At 34.2% G+C, this 17,230-nt stretch overlaps 1 protein-coding gene across 1 annotated transcript; it reads right to left on the bottom strand.

Moving 5' to 3' along the window:
• Positions 1–1,666: 1,666 nt before the first annotated feature.
• On the bottom strand, positions 1,667–3,902 carry LOC111472360 (chitin-binding lectin 1-like; the record flags this gene model as incomplete). The annotated part of the gene is made up of 3 exons (XM_023118038.1): positions 3,752–3,902; positions 2,259–2,465; positions 1,667–1,824 (listed from the first exon to the last, which is right to left on the bottom strand). Coding segments are annotated over exons 1-3 (516 nt in total), but the record flags the coding sequence as incomplete, so codon positions are not given.
• Between the last annotated feature and the right edge of the window lie 13,328 nt (positions 3,903–17,230).

Here is a 17,230-nt window from a genome sequence, read left to right on the forward strand (position 1 = left end):
ACCATTTCAGTTCCTTTTCCTTAACTATTATCTTTTATTTTTTTTCTAAATTCTTTTTCAACTTCGGACATTACAAACCGTGATTTACTTACAATACATAACAAGATAAAAAGGTTTGGAATGGGCATACAACGAGAGGCAACATATTCTAGACAAGCATGATTGTGACATCTTCTCCATATTAATTTATTGACGTTACAGTCAAACGAGATTGTACAAAAACATAAATGTTAAGAATGAGAAATAGAAATAGAATTGGGATCGAAAGTATGATCTTGATTCATGTATACCAGTTTAAATAGGATACAAACTATCACCTAATACCTAAAAATAGGAAAATATATAACTAACTAAATCTTGTAAATAAATAATATAACTAACTAAATCTTGTAAATAAATAATATAACTAACTAAATCTTGTAAATAAATAAAATATATAGTTAATCAAATCTAAATCTAACCTAAAATATACTACTAACAATCTCTAAATATCTCAGATATACTCCTAACTAATTATTAATATCTCCAAATATCATATCTTAATACTCCCCTCAAGAAGAGTGTGTGTCAATCACACCTAACTTGTCCTTCAAAAAATCAAATTGATGTCTTCTCAAAGCTTTAGTAAAAACACCTGCCAATTGCATTTTAGTCGAAACATAGCACGGTTTGATGATTCCAGCTTGTAACTTTTCTCGAACTATATGACAATCTTTTTCAATGTGTTTCGTACGTTCGTGAAAAAATGGATTGATTGCTATATGTAATGCTGCTTGATTATCACAATATAATAATGCTGGTTCGGACAGTGGAACATTCAAGTCTTGAAGAATATATCTTAACCAAGTTAACTCTAAACAAGTATTTGCCATAGCTCGATACTCAGCTTCTGCTAATGATTTGGACACATTAGTCTGCTTTTTAGACTTCCAAGAAATAATTGAATTTTCGAGGAAAATACAGAACCCATAAATAGACCGTCTGGAAGTTCGACAGCCACCCCAATCAGAATCGCAATATGCTTGTAATCTTAAATTGTTTTCAGATGGTAGTAGAAGTCCTTGACTAGGAATTCCTTTGATGTATCTCAGAACTCGAAGAGCTGCCTCCCAATGTGGTTTACTTGGTTCATGCATAAATTGGCTAAGCATACGAACTGAATAAGCTATGTCAGGCCTAGTGACGGTCAAATATATTAATCTGCCAATCAATCGTCTGTATTTACTTGGATCATTCAACTTCTCTCCTTCCGTTAAAGAAAATTTCAGATTTTGCTTCATAAGAAATTTGTCTAGACGTGCTCCTGTAAGACTTGTGTCTTGAAGAATGTCTAGAGCATACTTCCTTTGAGACATAAAAATTCCTTTTCTAGACCAAGAAAATTCAATGCCTAGAAAATATTTCAAATTTCTTAAATCTTTGATAAGAAATTTTTGGAGTAAACTAGTCTTGAGATATTGAATTTCTTTGAGATCATTGTTTGTCAATAGAATATCATCAACATAGATTAGAACTGCAGTGAAAGAAGCACATTTACTCTTAGTAAATAAAGAGTAATCTGCTTTGGATTGAGTGTAGTCTGCATTTTGTATAGTTGAGAAAATATGGAGAGCCAATTGCGAGAAGCTTGTTTTAATCCATAAAGAGATTTATGGAGCCGACATACTGTATTCTCCCCCTGTCGGCAAAGACCGGGTGGTAAAGACATATAGACTTTCTCGTCTAGATTACCATGGAGAAAGGCATTTTGAACATCCAACTGATGGGTGAACCATTTTTTAGCAGCAGGAACAGTGAGTAGGCAACGAAGTGTAGTAAGTTTCGCTGTAGGAGAAAATGTTTTTGTGTAATCAATACCTTCAACCTGAGTGTATCCCTTTGCTACAAGTCGAGCTTTATAACGTTCAACAGAACCATCAGGGTTTTAATTAATTTTGTACACCCAAGAACAACCAATAGCTTTATGACTAGGTGGTAGAGGAGCGAGAGACCATGTATGATTACGTTCCAAAGCTGCAATTTCACATTCATAGCCTGCTGCCATAACGGGTCGCCAACGGCCTCGTCATAGGTTTTAGGTTCTATCTGGGATGTAATAAGAGCTAGAAAAGCACGTTGAGTAGGAGAAAAAAGAGAGAATGAAAGGTAATGATGAAGGGGATACCTTGTGCTAGTGTCGGGACTTGAGCTAGAGGTTAAATGATTGGCTCCAGAAGACATCTCATAATTCTTATACCAAGCTGAAGGCTATTTAGTACGAGTAGAACGTCGGAGTGGAGCTGATGTATCAGGTGGGATAGGATTAGAAGTAGTGGGCGAATCTGGAGAAGGTGGAGGAGACGATGAAGTAGTAGGTGAAGGGATAGAAGGTGAAGGAATAGAAGGTGGAGGATGGATGTTTGAGTAGGATGGATCATGAAGTGGTACAATAGGAGTGGAAGGAGCTAATGTCAAAGTTTGTGAAGCTGATGAAAAAGGAAAGTCATCTACACAAAATTTAACATCACGGCTGATAAAGAATTTGTGAGATTGCATGTCATACAACTTGTAACCTTTATGACCACAAGGATATCCTACGAAAACACAAGGAATTGCCCGAGGTTCAAATTTTTGCTTAAGATGTACTGTAGTTGCATAACATTTACAACCAAAAACTTTAAGATGATGAAATGTAGGTGGTCGATTGTAGAGTGCTTTAAAGGGTGTCTCGTTAGATAACAATGGTGATGACGTTCTATTTATAAGATAAACAGCCGTTAAAATTCACTCTCCCCAAAAATTAAGTGGAACTTGTGAACGAAAAAGAAGAGACCTAGCTACATTTAGGATATGACAATGCTTACGTTCTACGACTCCATTTTGTTGTGGAGTATAGACACAAGTGCGCTGAAATTCAATGCCACAAGAAGTAAAGAATAGTTGCAAAGATAGGAACTCAGTCCCATTGTCTGATCAAACTATCTTGATAGTAGTATGAAATTGAGTTTGAACGAATTTAACAAAGTTCATTAACAAATGATGTACTTCTGACTTATGTTGCATTAGAAAAACCCAAGTACATCGAGTAAAATCATCAACAATAGTGAGAAAAAATGCAAACCAGAATGGGTAGAAATTTTATGTGGTCCCCAAACATCACAATGTATCAAATCAAAGGCCGAATGGGTTGTTATTGAACTTCTTGGGAAAGACAACCTAGTATGTTTTGCTAACGGGCAGATACTACAATTATGAGAATAACTCGCATTATTAAGATGCAATTGATCAGCTAAAAATTTAAAATGAGAAAAAGAAGGATGACCTAGGCGTAAATGCCAAAAATCAGATGACTGAGATACTTGATGAGCTGAAGATTTGATTGGAGATGAAGAAATATGATAGAGACCTCTAAATTATTTACCAGAGCCAATCATCTTCCCCGTAGCCAAGTCCTGCATAACACAAGAATCAGGATAGAAGGTGACATAACATTTCAAGTCATTGGTAAGTTTGCTGATGGACATTAGGTTTAAGTTGAATGAAGGCACACATAAAACGCTGTTTAATTTAAGGTTAGGGCTAAGGGAAATATTGCCAGTATGTGACACACGTTCTGTCTCTCCATTAGGCAAATTTATTGTAGACATGATGACAGCCTTTGGTTCAGTCATAACAAAAGATTTTGATACTATATGATTCGTAGCTCCACTATCGAGAATCCATGAATTAGAACTCGCAGGGTTAATAGATAATGTAGGTATGGGAAACAAACCTGCAACATTGATGTGATTGTCAGAATTACCAGAAGGGCGATGCTTGATTACAGATAAGGCTTTTGCTATCTGTTGTAATTGCTCAGAAGAAAAATTTGGAATGGAATTAGGTGACTGTTCTTCTGTATTCAACTGAAAAACATCAGTCATATTTCCAGATGATCGATATCCACGATTATTGTGTTGATTGACTTGTCTTGTCCTTCCAGAATTATTTTTCTGTCAACACCGATCTTCTGTATGTCCCCTTCTATCACAAAACTTACAGTGAAGCTTAAGGACTCGACACTCATTGATTGTATGACCACTTTTATTGCAGTGTTCACACGATTTGTCCTTGGCGAATTTTGAATATGTATTTTTCTTCTGCACTGTTGATGCAATCACAAGCGAGTTATTTTCAGTAAGTTCAGAAGTTACCTGACGCTACATCTCTTCTTGTACAAGTAATGAATAGGCTTGCCTCACATTAGGTAATAGAGACATCATCAATATGTTAGATCTCACCGTTTTATAAGACTCATTGAGCCCCAAAGCAATTGCATCAACTTGTCTTCTTCACGTTGATCAATATGTATTTGACGTTGATTACAGGTAAATGGTGTGCGGTACGCTTCCAGTTCATCCCAAAGTGCTTTGAGCTTGGTGAAATATATTGACAGTGTCATGGTTCCTTGTGACATCATTGCTATCGAGTTTTGTATATGAAAAATTGCTGGAGCATTCTTTTGTGAGAATTGATCGTGAAGATCAACCCACACTTGATGAGCTATCTTGGCATGAATAATACCTTTAATGATATCTGGTTCAACGGAATGAGTTAACCAAGATATTATCATATTGTTGCACTGATTCTAGAGTTCAAATTCGGTTGAATTTGCATCTTGGGGCGGTTCTTCAATTGTGCCATCAATGAAGTCAATTTTCTTCTTGGCAATAAGAGTCTGCATAACTGATTTACTCTAGGATTGGTAACTTTCTCCATTTAATTTGATTAGAACAAGTGAATATACTGGCTGATCAGAGTGATGAATATAATAAGGATGTGTTAAATCAACATCCGAAATTTTGGAGCTGTATTTGGCTGATTCGGCCATAAAGGAAATTTTGATATTTAAGAACACGCATACCATGCTAAAAATGAGAAATAGAAATAGAATTGGGATCGTATGATCTTCATTCATGTTTACCACGTTTAGGATACAAACTATCACCTAATACTTAAAAATAGGAAAAATATATAACTAACTAAATCTTGTAAATAAATAAAATATACTGTTAATCAAATCTAAATCTAACCTAAAATATATCTCCAAATATCATATCTTAATAATAAACGTGGATTGCAGCTGACTTCCACCATTTCAACGCATTTCTAACGAAACACAACATTAAAGAGTCTAGTTTAAAAGGAATTCTTGTACATTTTCACTCAAGTTTTCGATGCACTACGTCTTCTCAACCAAGATCTCTTCTACGTTCTTCTCATTTTTCATTGCGGTAGGAAGTCATACCACTTCATTATGTCTGGTATCTTGTTGAACGAAATTGTAGGACTTCAAGTTACTTACATGGACAACAAGGTTCCATTAAAACAATTGAACCTTGTATGACATCTTTTCAATCTTCTCAATCTATATGAAGAAGAAATCATGTAACAAATGGGGTTCTTATTTGTACAAATGGTACTTCGAACTTGGAACGAGCATGAAGAAATTAACGATACTTCTTTATCTTTTGAGTTGTTCTGCCGTATCGGTCGTTCAAGACCTTTGGTCTCTATCCGAACCCCATGAAAAAAATGGGATCACTTTTATGGACTCGTTGAAAATGATTCTGATGACTTTATTTGGTCCATAGTATTTCTACTGTGGATAATTCTTAATGTTTTGGAACTAAAGATATTTTGATCTAAGCTTAATTAGAACTTTTGTCCATGATTCAAAAATCCCACGACATTTCCAACTTCCGACTAACCCATTTTTTAATAAACATTTATTGTTTTTCCTAAGTATACAAAAGTACTTTGGAGATTTATCTCCCCATTGACATGTAATAACCTCACTACATGCATGACATGCCTTTTATGTGTAGAAAAGTCTATAAAAAATATTTCATAAATGATGTCATGGACTTAAATGCTCATAATAAATTCATTTAAAACAATATTGTTATCAACAACATAGTAGAAAAATCGATAATATAAATTAAAATAAAATAATACAAAACTTGGATATAACTTAAAGACTATAATTTAAACATAAATGTAACTAATGTAGTTTCAGTTCTTTGGCCTTCACATATACACGGGTGTCTTACCCTTATCTAAAAATAAATAGCATAGGGTTTGAGTATTTGAAAATCTCATTGTTTGGTCAGGAAATGCAAACACAATCAATTACGTCAAGACCTATCTTTTCATAAAAATATCAATATATGACTGTGGGCTTTACTTTCTAGTCTGTGCAGGGTTGGATGTGTAATAGTTTCCTGTACACAGTCGATACACACGCACATAGTCCACCAGGAGGGCTCGTATACATACCTCTTCGACCTGCTTGTCGGGCTAGCACACCACACGCTCACGTTGTCGAATGCCACAGAGGAAAAGGACTCACATAATATGATGATGAACATAGATATCGTAAGGTATGTGTCCGTACTAAATATAACGAGAAAGTATCCCGTTGCACATGTCATACAAAATGAATGAGATCCTGTAACAATAAAAAATGACATATATTCATGACATTCCTATGTGACATTCTTGATTCTTGTCATATTATTTATAATTAACAATACATTATTTTATTGTGCCTCATAAGCAAAAGGCATACATATTAGCATAGTTTACATGGTGGGTACTGAAGATTCATGCATCAAATAACATTGATAACATGACATAGTTTCATGTCATTATTCTTAACATTGGATATATGATTTCATAACATAACTTGTACGCAACATAACATATACATAACACAGTATACATCATACAATCATAAAATACAATATGTGTAGGGGCCATAGGGCACTTGTAGTTCATAAAACAAACAAGTCATCCAATCAAGCCAACAATGAAGCTACTTACTTGGTCGGTCTAAGTCAAAGTCACTATGTTTCTTTGATGCTAGCTCAACGTTGTTCTTCGAAATCTAATTCTACCTAAGGAGTCCCACAACCATAACTTAGAATTCTACCATGAAAATTGGCTAAACTAATTTGCATAAAATAATCTAAACTTAGCTCCAAATAATTTAAATAAGCTACAAAGTAGCTATACTAACCTTAAACCCCTCCCAAAGTGTCAAAAATGTCTCGAGAAGAATTGTAAATGGTAGCAAAGATTCTGAGTATCTTAGATCCAAGTCGGATCAGTCAAGAAGCCGAGCTAGAGTCGTTAGAAAATGTTGTGGCTCTGTAACAACCCTATTTTTTAATTAAAGATAAGGTTGCCACTACATGCACGACATGTCTAATATGCACGGAAACATTCATTTAAAAAATTTAAAAATGATGCTATGGACTTAAACGTTCTAAAAATCCATTTCAAATAAAGGTAACAATCCATGAAAAGTATAAAAAAAAACGTCTTCATCTGATCTAACAACTACAATGTGAATGTAAATGCAACAATCCTAGCTTTGGATCCATGACCTCTATAGCAATGTCATCATCCATACGGGGTTGCCTTACCTTTATTTGAAAAAAAATAGCATGTGGCTTGAGTATTTAAAAATACTCAATAAGTAGCCTCACTGTTTCTGTGATCTGTCTTTTCATAAAAATATTTCATGGTCTTGAACTCTACTTTTCAGTCCCAGCAAAAATTAGATGTGTTCTACTCCTCTACATACAACCCACACCCGTGCACATGGAGCCTCCAGGCAGGCATATACATATCCCCTGAATCTGTCTTTAAGCTAACACACTCACGCTGCTGGAACCACAGAGGTAAAAGAGCCCACATAATATGATGGCGAAATATAGATATCTTAATGTACGTCTTCTTACTCATCATAATGGGGGAAGTATCCTGATGCATATAACACGCAAAATGCATAAGGTCCCATAGTATCAATTCATGACATATACGTATGACGTATGACGCAAGTCATACCTCCATTTTTTTTATGACGGTAACGTCCTATGAGACATGAATACATAACAACTTGTCATATCTTTCATAATTAACATACGTGGTTTTCTAATGTCTCATAGGCAATATGGGTGAACGTATTACATATCTGACATGACATGGTATATGGAGTTCTATACAACATACAACATCGATAACGTAACACAATCATTACATGACATACTATATAACATAACTTGTATCACATCATATCTAATATTATAGCATAAACATAACATCACATGAAACAATTATAAAATCACAACAAGTATAGTAATAATAATCAAATCGTTCAATCAACCAATAGAAAGCGACTTACTTAGTTGACCTAAGTCGAAGTCACTAATTTATTCTTGGTACTAGTTCGAATCGGGTAAGAATATGTTAAATGGATTAATTCACCTAATAGCACCAATTAATCATCCGCATGTAGCTTCGGGTTAGGGCGAGGTGCGTGTTGGTGAACTTTGGATCGGGTCTAACTATATGTGAGTTGGGCTGCTACAGGAAGTGTCTGCTGGACGCGGGCTGGACAAGTGCTTTGAGCCGAAGGCATCTATGGGTTGTGGAAGTCCGTGCGCTTGGGTGTGCTGGTGGGTCGAGTTCATCAGGGCTAAAAAACGTGATTGGGTCTGGGATACGACTTTCGCGTGATTGGTTCTAAACCTAGCAAGGTTTAGTTCGAGTCTATGGACTAAGTGCTGTTCTTGGCGAGGCTTCGACTTAGGACTAGCTTTAGCTCCCGACCCTAAAGTACATATCCAATGCTCTTTCCTATATTTTTTCTTCTTCCTTTTTGCCATATTAATCCTCTTTTTACCAAGACTATCGAGATGTTCTCTTTCGACAACAATTCCTCTTTCGCAGTGTTGAGGTCGGATATATGTATTACTTCAAAAGAATAGATCGAGAGACTTGTAGCATTCAATTGATGATATTGTTTGAGACCGACTCCTTACGGTAACAAGGAGAGGGAGGAGTTGATGGATAGTGATTTAGGAGAGATAAGAGATTTGATCTCTTATCTAATAAGCATTTGCTAGGGGTAAGGGTATGTGAATAACTTTGTGTTCGAGTAAGAAGTTCATCTCTAACACAACATCAAAATAATCCATCTTGACAATTACGAAATCGAATTGTCTAGTCCAAATCTCCAACTTGATCGGAGTTCTAACTACAAAATTGATGACTTTCATTCTTTCTGCATCTTAATGTATGAGTATGTTAAAGTATTTCTTTTCAATCTCCGTCATTAAGTTGTGGGTGGCTCAAGAGTCGAGCATAGTACTTTTGACCAAACTATGGTTAATCCATACTCGCATATATACGACCATGTTCCATAGACTCTTTCATCTCTCGGGGAGAAGATAGACTTTAGAACCTCTATGTTGGGGATTTTCAACATTTTCAATGGGATGTATTTCAACTTTTGTCGTTTGATATTCAACTTCGAATCTGTTTCAAACTTGAGTTGGAAAGCTTGGAGGGTTGCTCTTTATGGGCATTCCATTACTCGAGCCCCTAACAATAATTATTCTAGTTATATGATTTTCGTGATGGATTTCTACTTTTCTATTGGGAGGGTTCATTGTCCCCTCTTCCCGTTTCAAGTCTATCGCCTCCTTAAGTATCTATAGTACATCAACCATGTTGAATATGACCCATCAACATTCTAAGGAAAGAACTATAAATGAAGCTTTTGCTTTAATCTCTCTTAAGTATCTATGGTACATTGACCTTCTTGAATATCCATATACCTCGATTTTAACCATAGTTCGCATGGTCAACTAGATGTATTGTTACCAATGTCACTTTCACTTCCTCTACCCAATATTGTCATTGGAAAATACTGTTCATGGTCAAAGATAAAATTGTCTAGAGCCTTGAAATCTTGAACCCCACCGAATGACTTAACTTTAGGGACCTTTACATTGCTAAACTAGACTGCTTTCTCAGCTGGGGTTATGATTCTCATCGTTCTCGTGGTGAGATTTAGTCTGGTGCTCAAATCTGTCACTTCAACCTTTATCATTACAACCCTTACATCTTTACAAAGGTTTGAAACTATCTAAGCTATCACTTTCTACATACTTCTCCATGTGGGCAACAAAGTCCATGAAGCTACCCCCATGCTCGAAGCTAGTAGTTCGTGTGACTTTATCTATTGAGATCTCAACCATTAGCATCAATTCTTGGATGGACATCTCGTCTAGGTGGTTAGCTATTGCATCAATCTGATTGATTTTGATGGCAATCTCATTCACGTGAGATTCAAAAGATTCAAGAATATTAAGAACTTCTCATAGGTATTTATGTTTAATTATACCCTTAAAAAATATTTATGTTCAATCATAATTTATATTTAATTACATAACAAGTATTTTCAACCATTTTATTATATTATTTAATTTTAGAATATAATTTTAGATAATTAATATGTAATTTATTTATTTAATATTTTTTTTGTTAAAATAAATTTAGTACGTATATTTAAAAATTTATTATAATGAAATAATTAACCATAATGATTTGGTAAACTAAGATCAATTAATTAATTGAATTTATTCCAAATAAAGTAAGTTAAGATTAAGGATGTTATTTCTAACAATTTTCTTCTATTAGTTAATTTTAGTTTAGATAATTTATTATGGTTAGTTAATTTATTTCATTTATTAATAATTATATTATAAATAATATGTCTTTAGGTTTTTGAGTTTATTTAATAGCCAATATTAACAATTATCCTGATTTATAAGAAAAATTAAGAATAATAATAATAATAATAAAAATAAAAAAATAATAAAGAAAATGGAGATAAATAAATAATTTGAAAATGAAATAATATATGTTACATGAATATGGATTTGAAAAAGGGTAAAAAGCCACATTTTATGGGTGGTAAAAGATTTTAAAAGATTTAAATTCTTATCCCAAAGTTTTAGATACATATTTTTGTAATTTGTAATAATATTTCGTGTATTTGGAAATTTCTTAGCGGAAAAAAAAAAAAATGAAAGCTGTGCCGAAGCATAGTTTGTCAGAGAGAGCGAGTTCTCCGAAATCGAAAGCGAAGAAGTCGAGTCTTTCTCTGCCACCAACGTCGATGACCAAAGCCAAAACTCTGGCTCCGACGACTATCGTACCACGGCCGACTCCATTGTCATCGGGAGAAGATAATCGAGTAACAATCTTGAAGAAGAAGTTTGCGGGAACGATCTTGAAAGCACAACATCTTTTGAAAAATAGGAAGAAAGTTAGGAGTGAAAAGGGAAGAGAAGTGGACGGGAAAGGTTTGGAGGCGGTGGACGATAGACGTGTCGTGCCACCGTTGGCTCGGTCGTTAGAAGATAATGAAATAACAATGTTGAAAGTTAGAAGGGAAGAGATGAGAGCATCGGCGAGAAGAGATTTGGAGGAGGTGGAGCGGAGGGTGGTGGTGGATGATAGCCATGCATCGGTGAGGGAGTTTGAGCGTCTATGTGGTTTTCCCATTCCCTACGTTGGTGGGTTTCTAAATAGGATGCACTATTATGGTTTATATTTGAAGGATTAGTCATATGCTACTCATCTATTTTTTCATCTTACCTTAATAATATTTGTTTGTTGGTACGGGTAGATGATGAGGGTGCTAAGATGGTTTCGAGACGGTTGGGTGCATCTACTGATTCCTTGTGATCAATTAAGGGTATTCATATGATTCGAGAATCCGAACAACTCTATCTACTCAATTCAAACTATAAAAATTGGGTTGAGTTAGATTATTGGAGTCAGTTTGCAGGTTGACAATTGAGTCAATCAACCCAAAAAATAGAATTACAATCCAACCCAATTATATTCTATTTTTAAGATTATTATGAGCAATAAAAATATCTGATGTTTATAACAATCTCAGTGTTAATTTTTTTAATATGCAAACAAAGAACTATACAAGCAAACCTAAAATATAGGATCTAAGATACTTTTCTAACAAACTCTAAGAAAAAAGTTTTTGATCTAAATGGATAATAATTTATTACAAAATAGTCTCAACGGGAATTTAAAAGAAGGTTTAGTTTGTCTCTCCAACTAATGTGAGATCTAACAAATGGGTCGAGTTGAACTAGCTACACTGAAGACGAAAAAATATGTTCACTAATGATGGCTCAATTATGGCTCAGTTACAATTGTAATGAAAGAACAATACTTTGGTTGGCTAATTAAAATGTTGAAACTACTACTACGTTGGGTTAAAATATGCAATATCTATTACATGTTGTTGAAGACCAAAAATTAAAACTATTGACCATTTCGCTTTATCCTATTCTGCCATATACAACATTTGATAAGAAAAGCTCGACTTTGCAAATTTATCGACTACCATTGATGCTCGGTTGAGGACAAGTCTGTTCTAGATTCAGACCGATGCACAAGAACAACATCACTATCACTATTTGTAGAGTAATGCCTAGCTAGCTTTACGACCCCATTGATATGGGTAATGGAATTTCACTCTCACGAGACGTTATCGAGTTGTTGGACGACAAATTGCTTTGCCTTTGATTGTCATTGTTGCCATTCTCCTCTATCTGATCCCTTGCATCGCATCGAGGGCGTTCACCAGACGAATTATTATTGTTGTTGTCGTCGTTCGTATTATTTGCACTCGTGGCCATGGCAAGGGAGACTCGAAAACCACATGCACGCGAGATGACTCTATAGAAGAAGGTCAAGATCCAAAAGAACCAAGGGAGACAGACCAACGACAAGCCAACGACTGGTAGCCATGTGGTAATTTCGGTCTCCGGTAGGATTATGTACACCAAAAGGCAAGCTCCACCACTGAGAATGCAGAAGAAGAGAAAAAAAAAGACGATCCATACGAATGCACGTCCAACTGAGGGATCGACCAAAGACATTAATTTTAACGATTTAGATCTCAATGGATCAAAAGATGGATGAAAGCTTCAAGAACAGGGTATTATTCCTATGATCATCTTCCATGTTCTTCATTGACAAACTTTGTGAATCAGAAATTCATCGGAGAATTGCATGGAAATGCGTTGGGGACAGTTTTGTGATCGTAAAAAAAAAACAATAATTTTTTTTTTGTAAAGTTTGTCTAATTTACAAAAATTTTGGTCGTTTTTTTTTTTTTTTTTTTAATGGTGTTACGTGATTTCAGCTCTCTCAAAATTAGTCAGTAATTCTTATGTAAGGACGTTTAGGCTTGACTAAGAGTTACAGTGTTTGAATCAATAGGGCCAGGTTCCCGACCGCTGTGAAATTTTAATTTTGTCACTATAGCAATTGAACAAGGATTAAAAAAGTCTCCATTATTAAACTATCCTAACAATGGAACTATAATAGAAATATGAAAAATTATCCATCAATAACATTAATCCATGTTCTTCTCGATTGACGTCGTTATCTGCATGGGACGCTTAACTTTAAGTGTTAAACGTGGAATAAATGTTTAACTATAAGTGTTGGGGTTAGAAAATACACCAACAATAACAGATATCTTAACTAGTGGGACCTATTTTTCATGATTGTTTCATGTGTTCTATGTTTTTTTTTTTTTTTTTTTTTTGTAGAATTGGATTATAGTACTTCTCTACACACGATTTATGATCGAATCAGCCTGGCAGCTGACTCACTAACCATGGCTACGCAGGCATCTTGCCTACACAGTTGGCATGCATGCAACTTGAAGAAGCTATTCTTGGAATATGACCTTGTATTGTTTGATTCGATTTTTACCCATTCTTTCCCACATCGATTGGAGAGTGGAATGAGTGTCAGCGAGGACGCTGGGTCTCAAAAGGGTGAATCGTGAGATCCCACATTGGTTGGAGAGGGCAATGAAGCATTTTTTATAAGGGTGTGGAAATCTCTCCCTATCAGACACCTTTTAAAAATCTTGAGAGAGCTCGAAAGGAAAAATTCAAAAAGAACCATATCTATTAACGGTGAGTTTGGACTGTTACACTTTCATTGTTGTATTATTTGTTAGCAAAGTTGGATAATAGTTGGGATGAGTTTAGTGGCTAGTGATAAGGTACGGGTCGATCAAGTATCGGAGAAATTGATTGATGTAAGTTTGATAGTGGTAAATTTTTATGTCAATGATGAAGTCTTTTGATGGAACAAAAAACGAAGGCATGAGAATTTGTGTTCTAAGTGGACAACTTCATACTATTGATGAAGTCTTTTGTCACTTGTAAAAACGTGAGAGAATAGGAATAAGTACAAAGACTTAGTTAGTACCGTACTTGTAGGCTCATTATCATGTCAACGAGGATTGATAGGGTACTTCACTCATATCTTGTCATATTCTTGTTTTTGTCCTAAGAGTTTAGGCCCTTAAGTTTTGTTCATGAATTTTGAGTTTTGTCAGGGTCTAGCTCGTGTATTTTGATCCTTGATTTTGAGTTCTTAACCTTGATTCCGATCTAAAGATTTTAGTTTTAAGTTTCTGGGGAGAATTTGGATCTTAATTGTTTTTTTTGTTTCAGGTATCTTATTTCTTGTTTTGTTCCATATGGCACTTTTCCTGAGATTTACAATACGAGATATAAATTTGATAACCTATGTCCAAGCTTCATGTGTTTCAAGCGACACTGCTTGAATCTACACTCAATGTTTCATGTAATCTAGTGCGATTTGACTTGGAGGCTTAACGTTCTTACCAATCTTGGAGGCTTTCTAGAATTCTTTCTTCTAGCGTGATTTGGCTTTAGATTCCTTCCCAAAAAATTTGCAAGAACTCAACTAAAATAACGTTAAAAAATTACAGAGGCTAATTCCATCAAATACTCATGGATCTTGAGAAAAACTCGAGATTGAATCGAACACCCAAAATGAATCTCCAAATCCTAAATATGCCAACACAACTATTATAGAAGACAGATAGCCAACATGATACGATGAATAAGAACCCGTGCTGATGTTGAGTGTTAAAAAATCCTCATTAGCTCAACAGGGTCAAGTTCAATAATTATGAGGCCCAATTATCAAGCAAACTAATCAGCCCACTTATTGTACAAGTATTAAAGAGTAAATACTCGGCACTCTTTGTTAAGACTTAGAAGAAAAGATAAAAAGACACTCTTTAGGCCTCTACTATACTTTGCTTTACTTGAACGATAGAGTTGGTGGAGTATTAAAAAATCATCGCTAGCTCAAGGGGGTCAAGCCCAATAATTGTGAGTGCCCAATTAAGAGTGAAGACTATCAGAGAGGTATCGCTCTAATACCATTTGTCACATCTCATACCCAGGATTCGGATTCAAATTAGGATTCGACATCTAATGACCTCGACTATTCTCGAACCAATGTCAGTTCTTCCAACATGTTTTGTATAAGTATTGAATTTTAATTCTTTTAGGTTTGGTGGTATAGTAAGTGATTTTAATTTTTTTTAAATCTATCAGTTATTCTATACTCAAGATCTCTATCATTTGGATTAGTCTCGGTTCATTCTTGTATTCTTTATTTATTTATTTTTATTTTTCTTAATAAATAAATTTATTTAAAATCTAATTAAATTCAACAATTTTTCATATTATTAATCTTTAAAAGATCCAAACTAAACACAAACCAAACCTAAATATTTAAGCCCATAAAATTCTTACCTTAATCTAATCCAATCCAACTCATGAACTAGGGGTGTACATGGTCTAGGTTGGGTTGCGAGATTTTTTTTCTTTTTATCCAACCCAATAGTTCGGGTTGGTTGGATTGGTAATCCAACCCAACCCGAAACTTTTCACAACCCAACCCAATTCTCTATTTTCGGGTTGGGTTCGGATTGGGTCAGGTTGTCAATTTTTTTTTTTCAGTTTTATTTGTCTACAATTTATAATTATTCGGATACAATATTAGATAAAATATATTAAAAGTTCACAAACAAATAGAAATCTCTACAATTTATAATTATTCGGATACAATATTAGATAAAATATATTAAAAGTTCACAAACAACCACAAATCTCTAATTATTCACACAAAAAAATAAAGAAATTCAATAAAAAAACAACGAGCGAAAATTATAACATTTTTACATAGTTCAACATTGTCATAAAACTAAAGACAACTAAATACAAACATTTCTATAAAATTTGTTAGAGTAACAAAAAAACGGGTTGGGTTTGGATTGGGTCCGGATCGGGTTGTCAAATTTTTTTTTTAAGTTTTATTTATCGACAATTTATAATTATTCGAATACAATCTTAGATAAAATATATTAAAAGTTCACAAAAAAAAAAAAAAAACACAAATCAATCTATAATTATTCGAAAAAAAAATAATAATAATAAAAAATTCAATAAATAAACCACGGGCGAAAATTATAACATATTAACATAGTTCAATATTATCATAAAACTAAAACAACTAAATACAAACATTTCTTTAGAATAGATCTTGAAATTAAATAGAGGTAAAATTAAATGGGTTAGTACCACTCTCAATCTGGAGCGTTAGCGTCCTAAGACTGGACTAAGTACCACTTTGGCAAAACCATTAATATGGGGAATTCTTAATATATTTTTTATTTTTTATTTGACTCGGGTCAACCTGAATGTTTTACCCACAAACCTGAAACCGAACCGATTCAGTTCGGGTTCAAAAAAATGAACTTAAACCTACCCGAAATGTTAATCTAACCCAGCCCAACCCTTTTAGTTCGGGTTGGGTTAGTCCTGGTTGTCGGTTTGAGTGTACACCTATCATGTACACCTCATAACCCGACATAAAATTTCATAAATTAATTTAAGATAAAAATTATATTTAAAATTAAAATATTTTGTTATAGTGCAATTAATGTTTGATCTCTTGATAATTGATTTCCCATGGATGAAGGCACGAATCAACGCCCAAATAAAGAGATTTCTAACTCGTTAACAAAATAATCAGTAATTTTCTCCTTATTTTCTCCCTTAATTTATGGTTTAATAAAGACATTATTTAAATAATTATGATTTTATTTTATTTAAATTTATTTCCAACATACAAATAAAATAAAATAAATAAAATAAATAAATAAATAAACACCTCCCTCTTAAATTCCCTTATTCTTACCATCCTTCTTCTTCTCTTCTACAGCCAGAAAACCTGTTCCGTCAACACCTCCGCCGCACCACCGCCGTTGCTGGTCGTGACTGTCTTGTCACGTGACATTGCTGTGCTGCACGTGATCTTCTTCTACATCAACTGTGAGTTGGTGTTATTAGCAGTTTTCTTTTCGATTTGATTAACGTTAAAAAGATCGAATTTTTAGGGTTTTAAGGTTTTTTAAAAAGTTGTTTTTTTTTTTTTTTTTTTTTTTTTTTTTTTTTTTTTTTTTTTTTTTTTTTTTTTT

The sequence above is a fragment of the Cucurbita maxima genome, unplaced genomic scaffold (assembly GCF_002738345.1).
Source record: "Cucurbita maxima cultivar Rimu unplaced genomic scaffold, Cmax_1.0 Cma_Scf00070, whole genome shotgun sequence".
Lineage (NCBI taxonomy): Eukaryota > Viridiplantae > Streptophyta > Magnoliopsida > Cucurbitales > Cucurbitaceae > Cucurbita > Cucurbita maxima.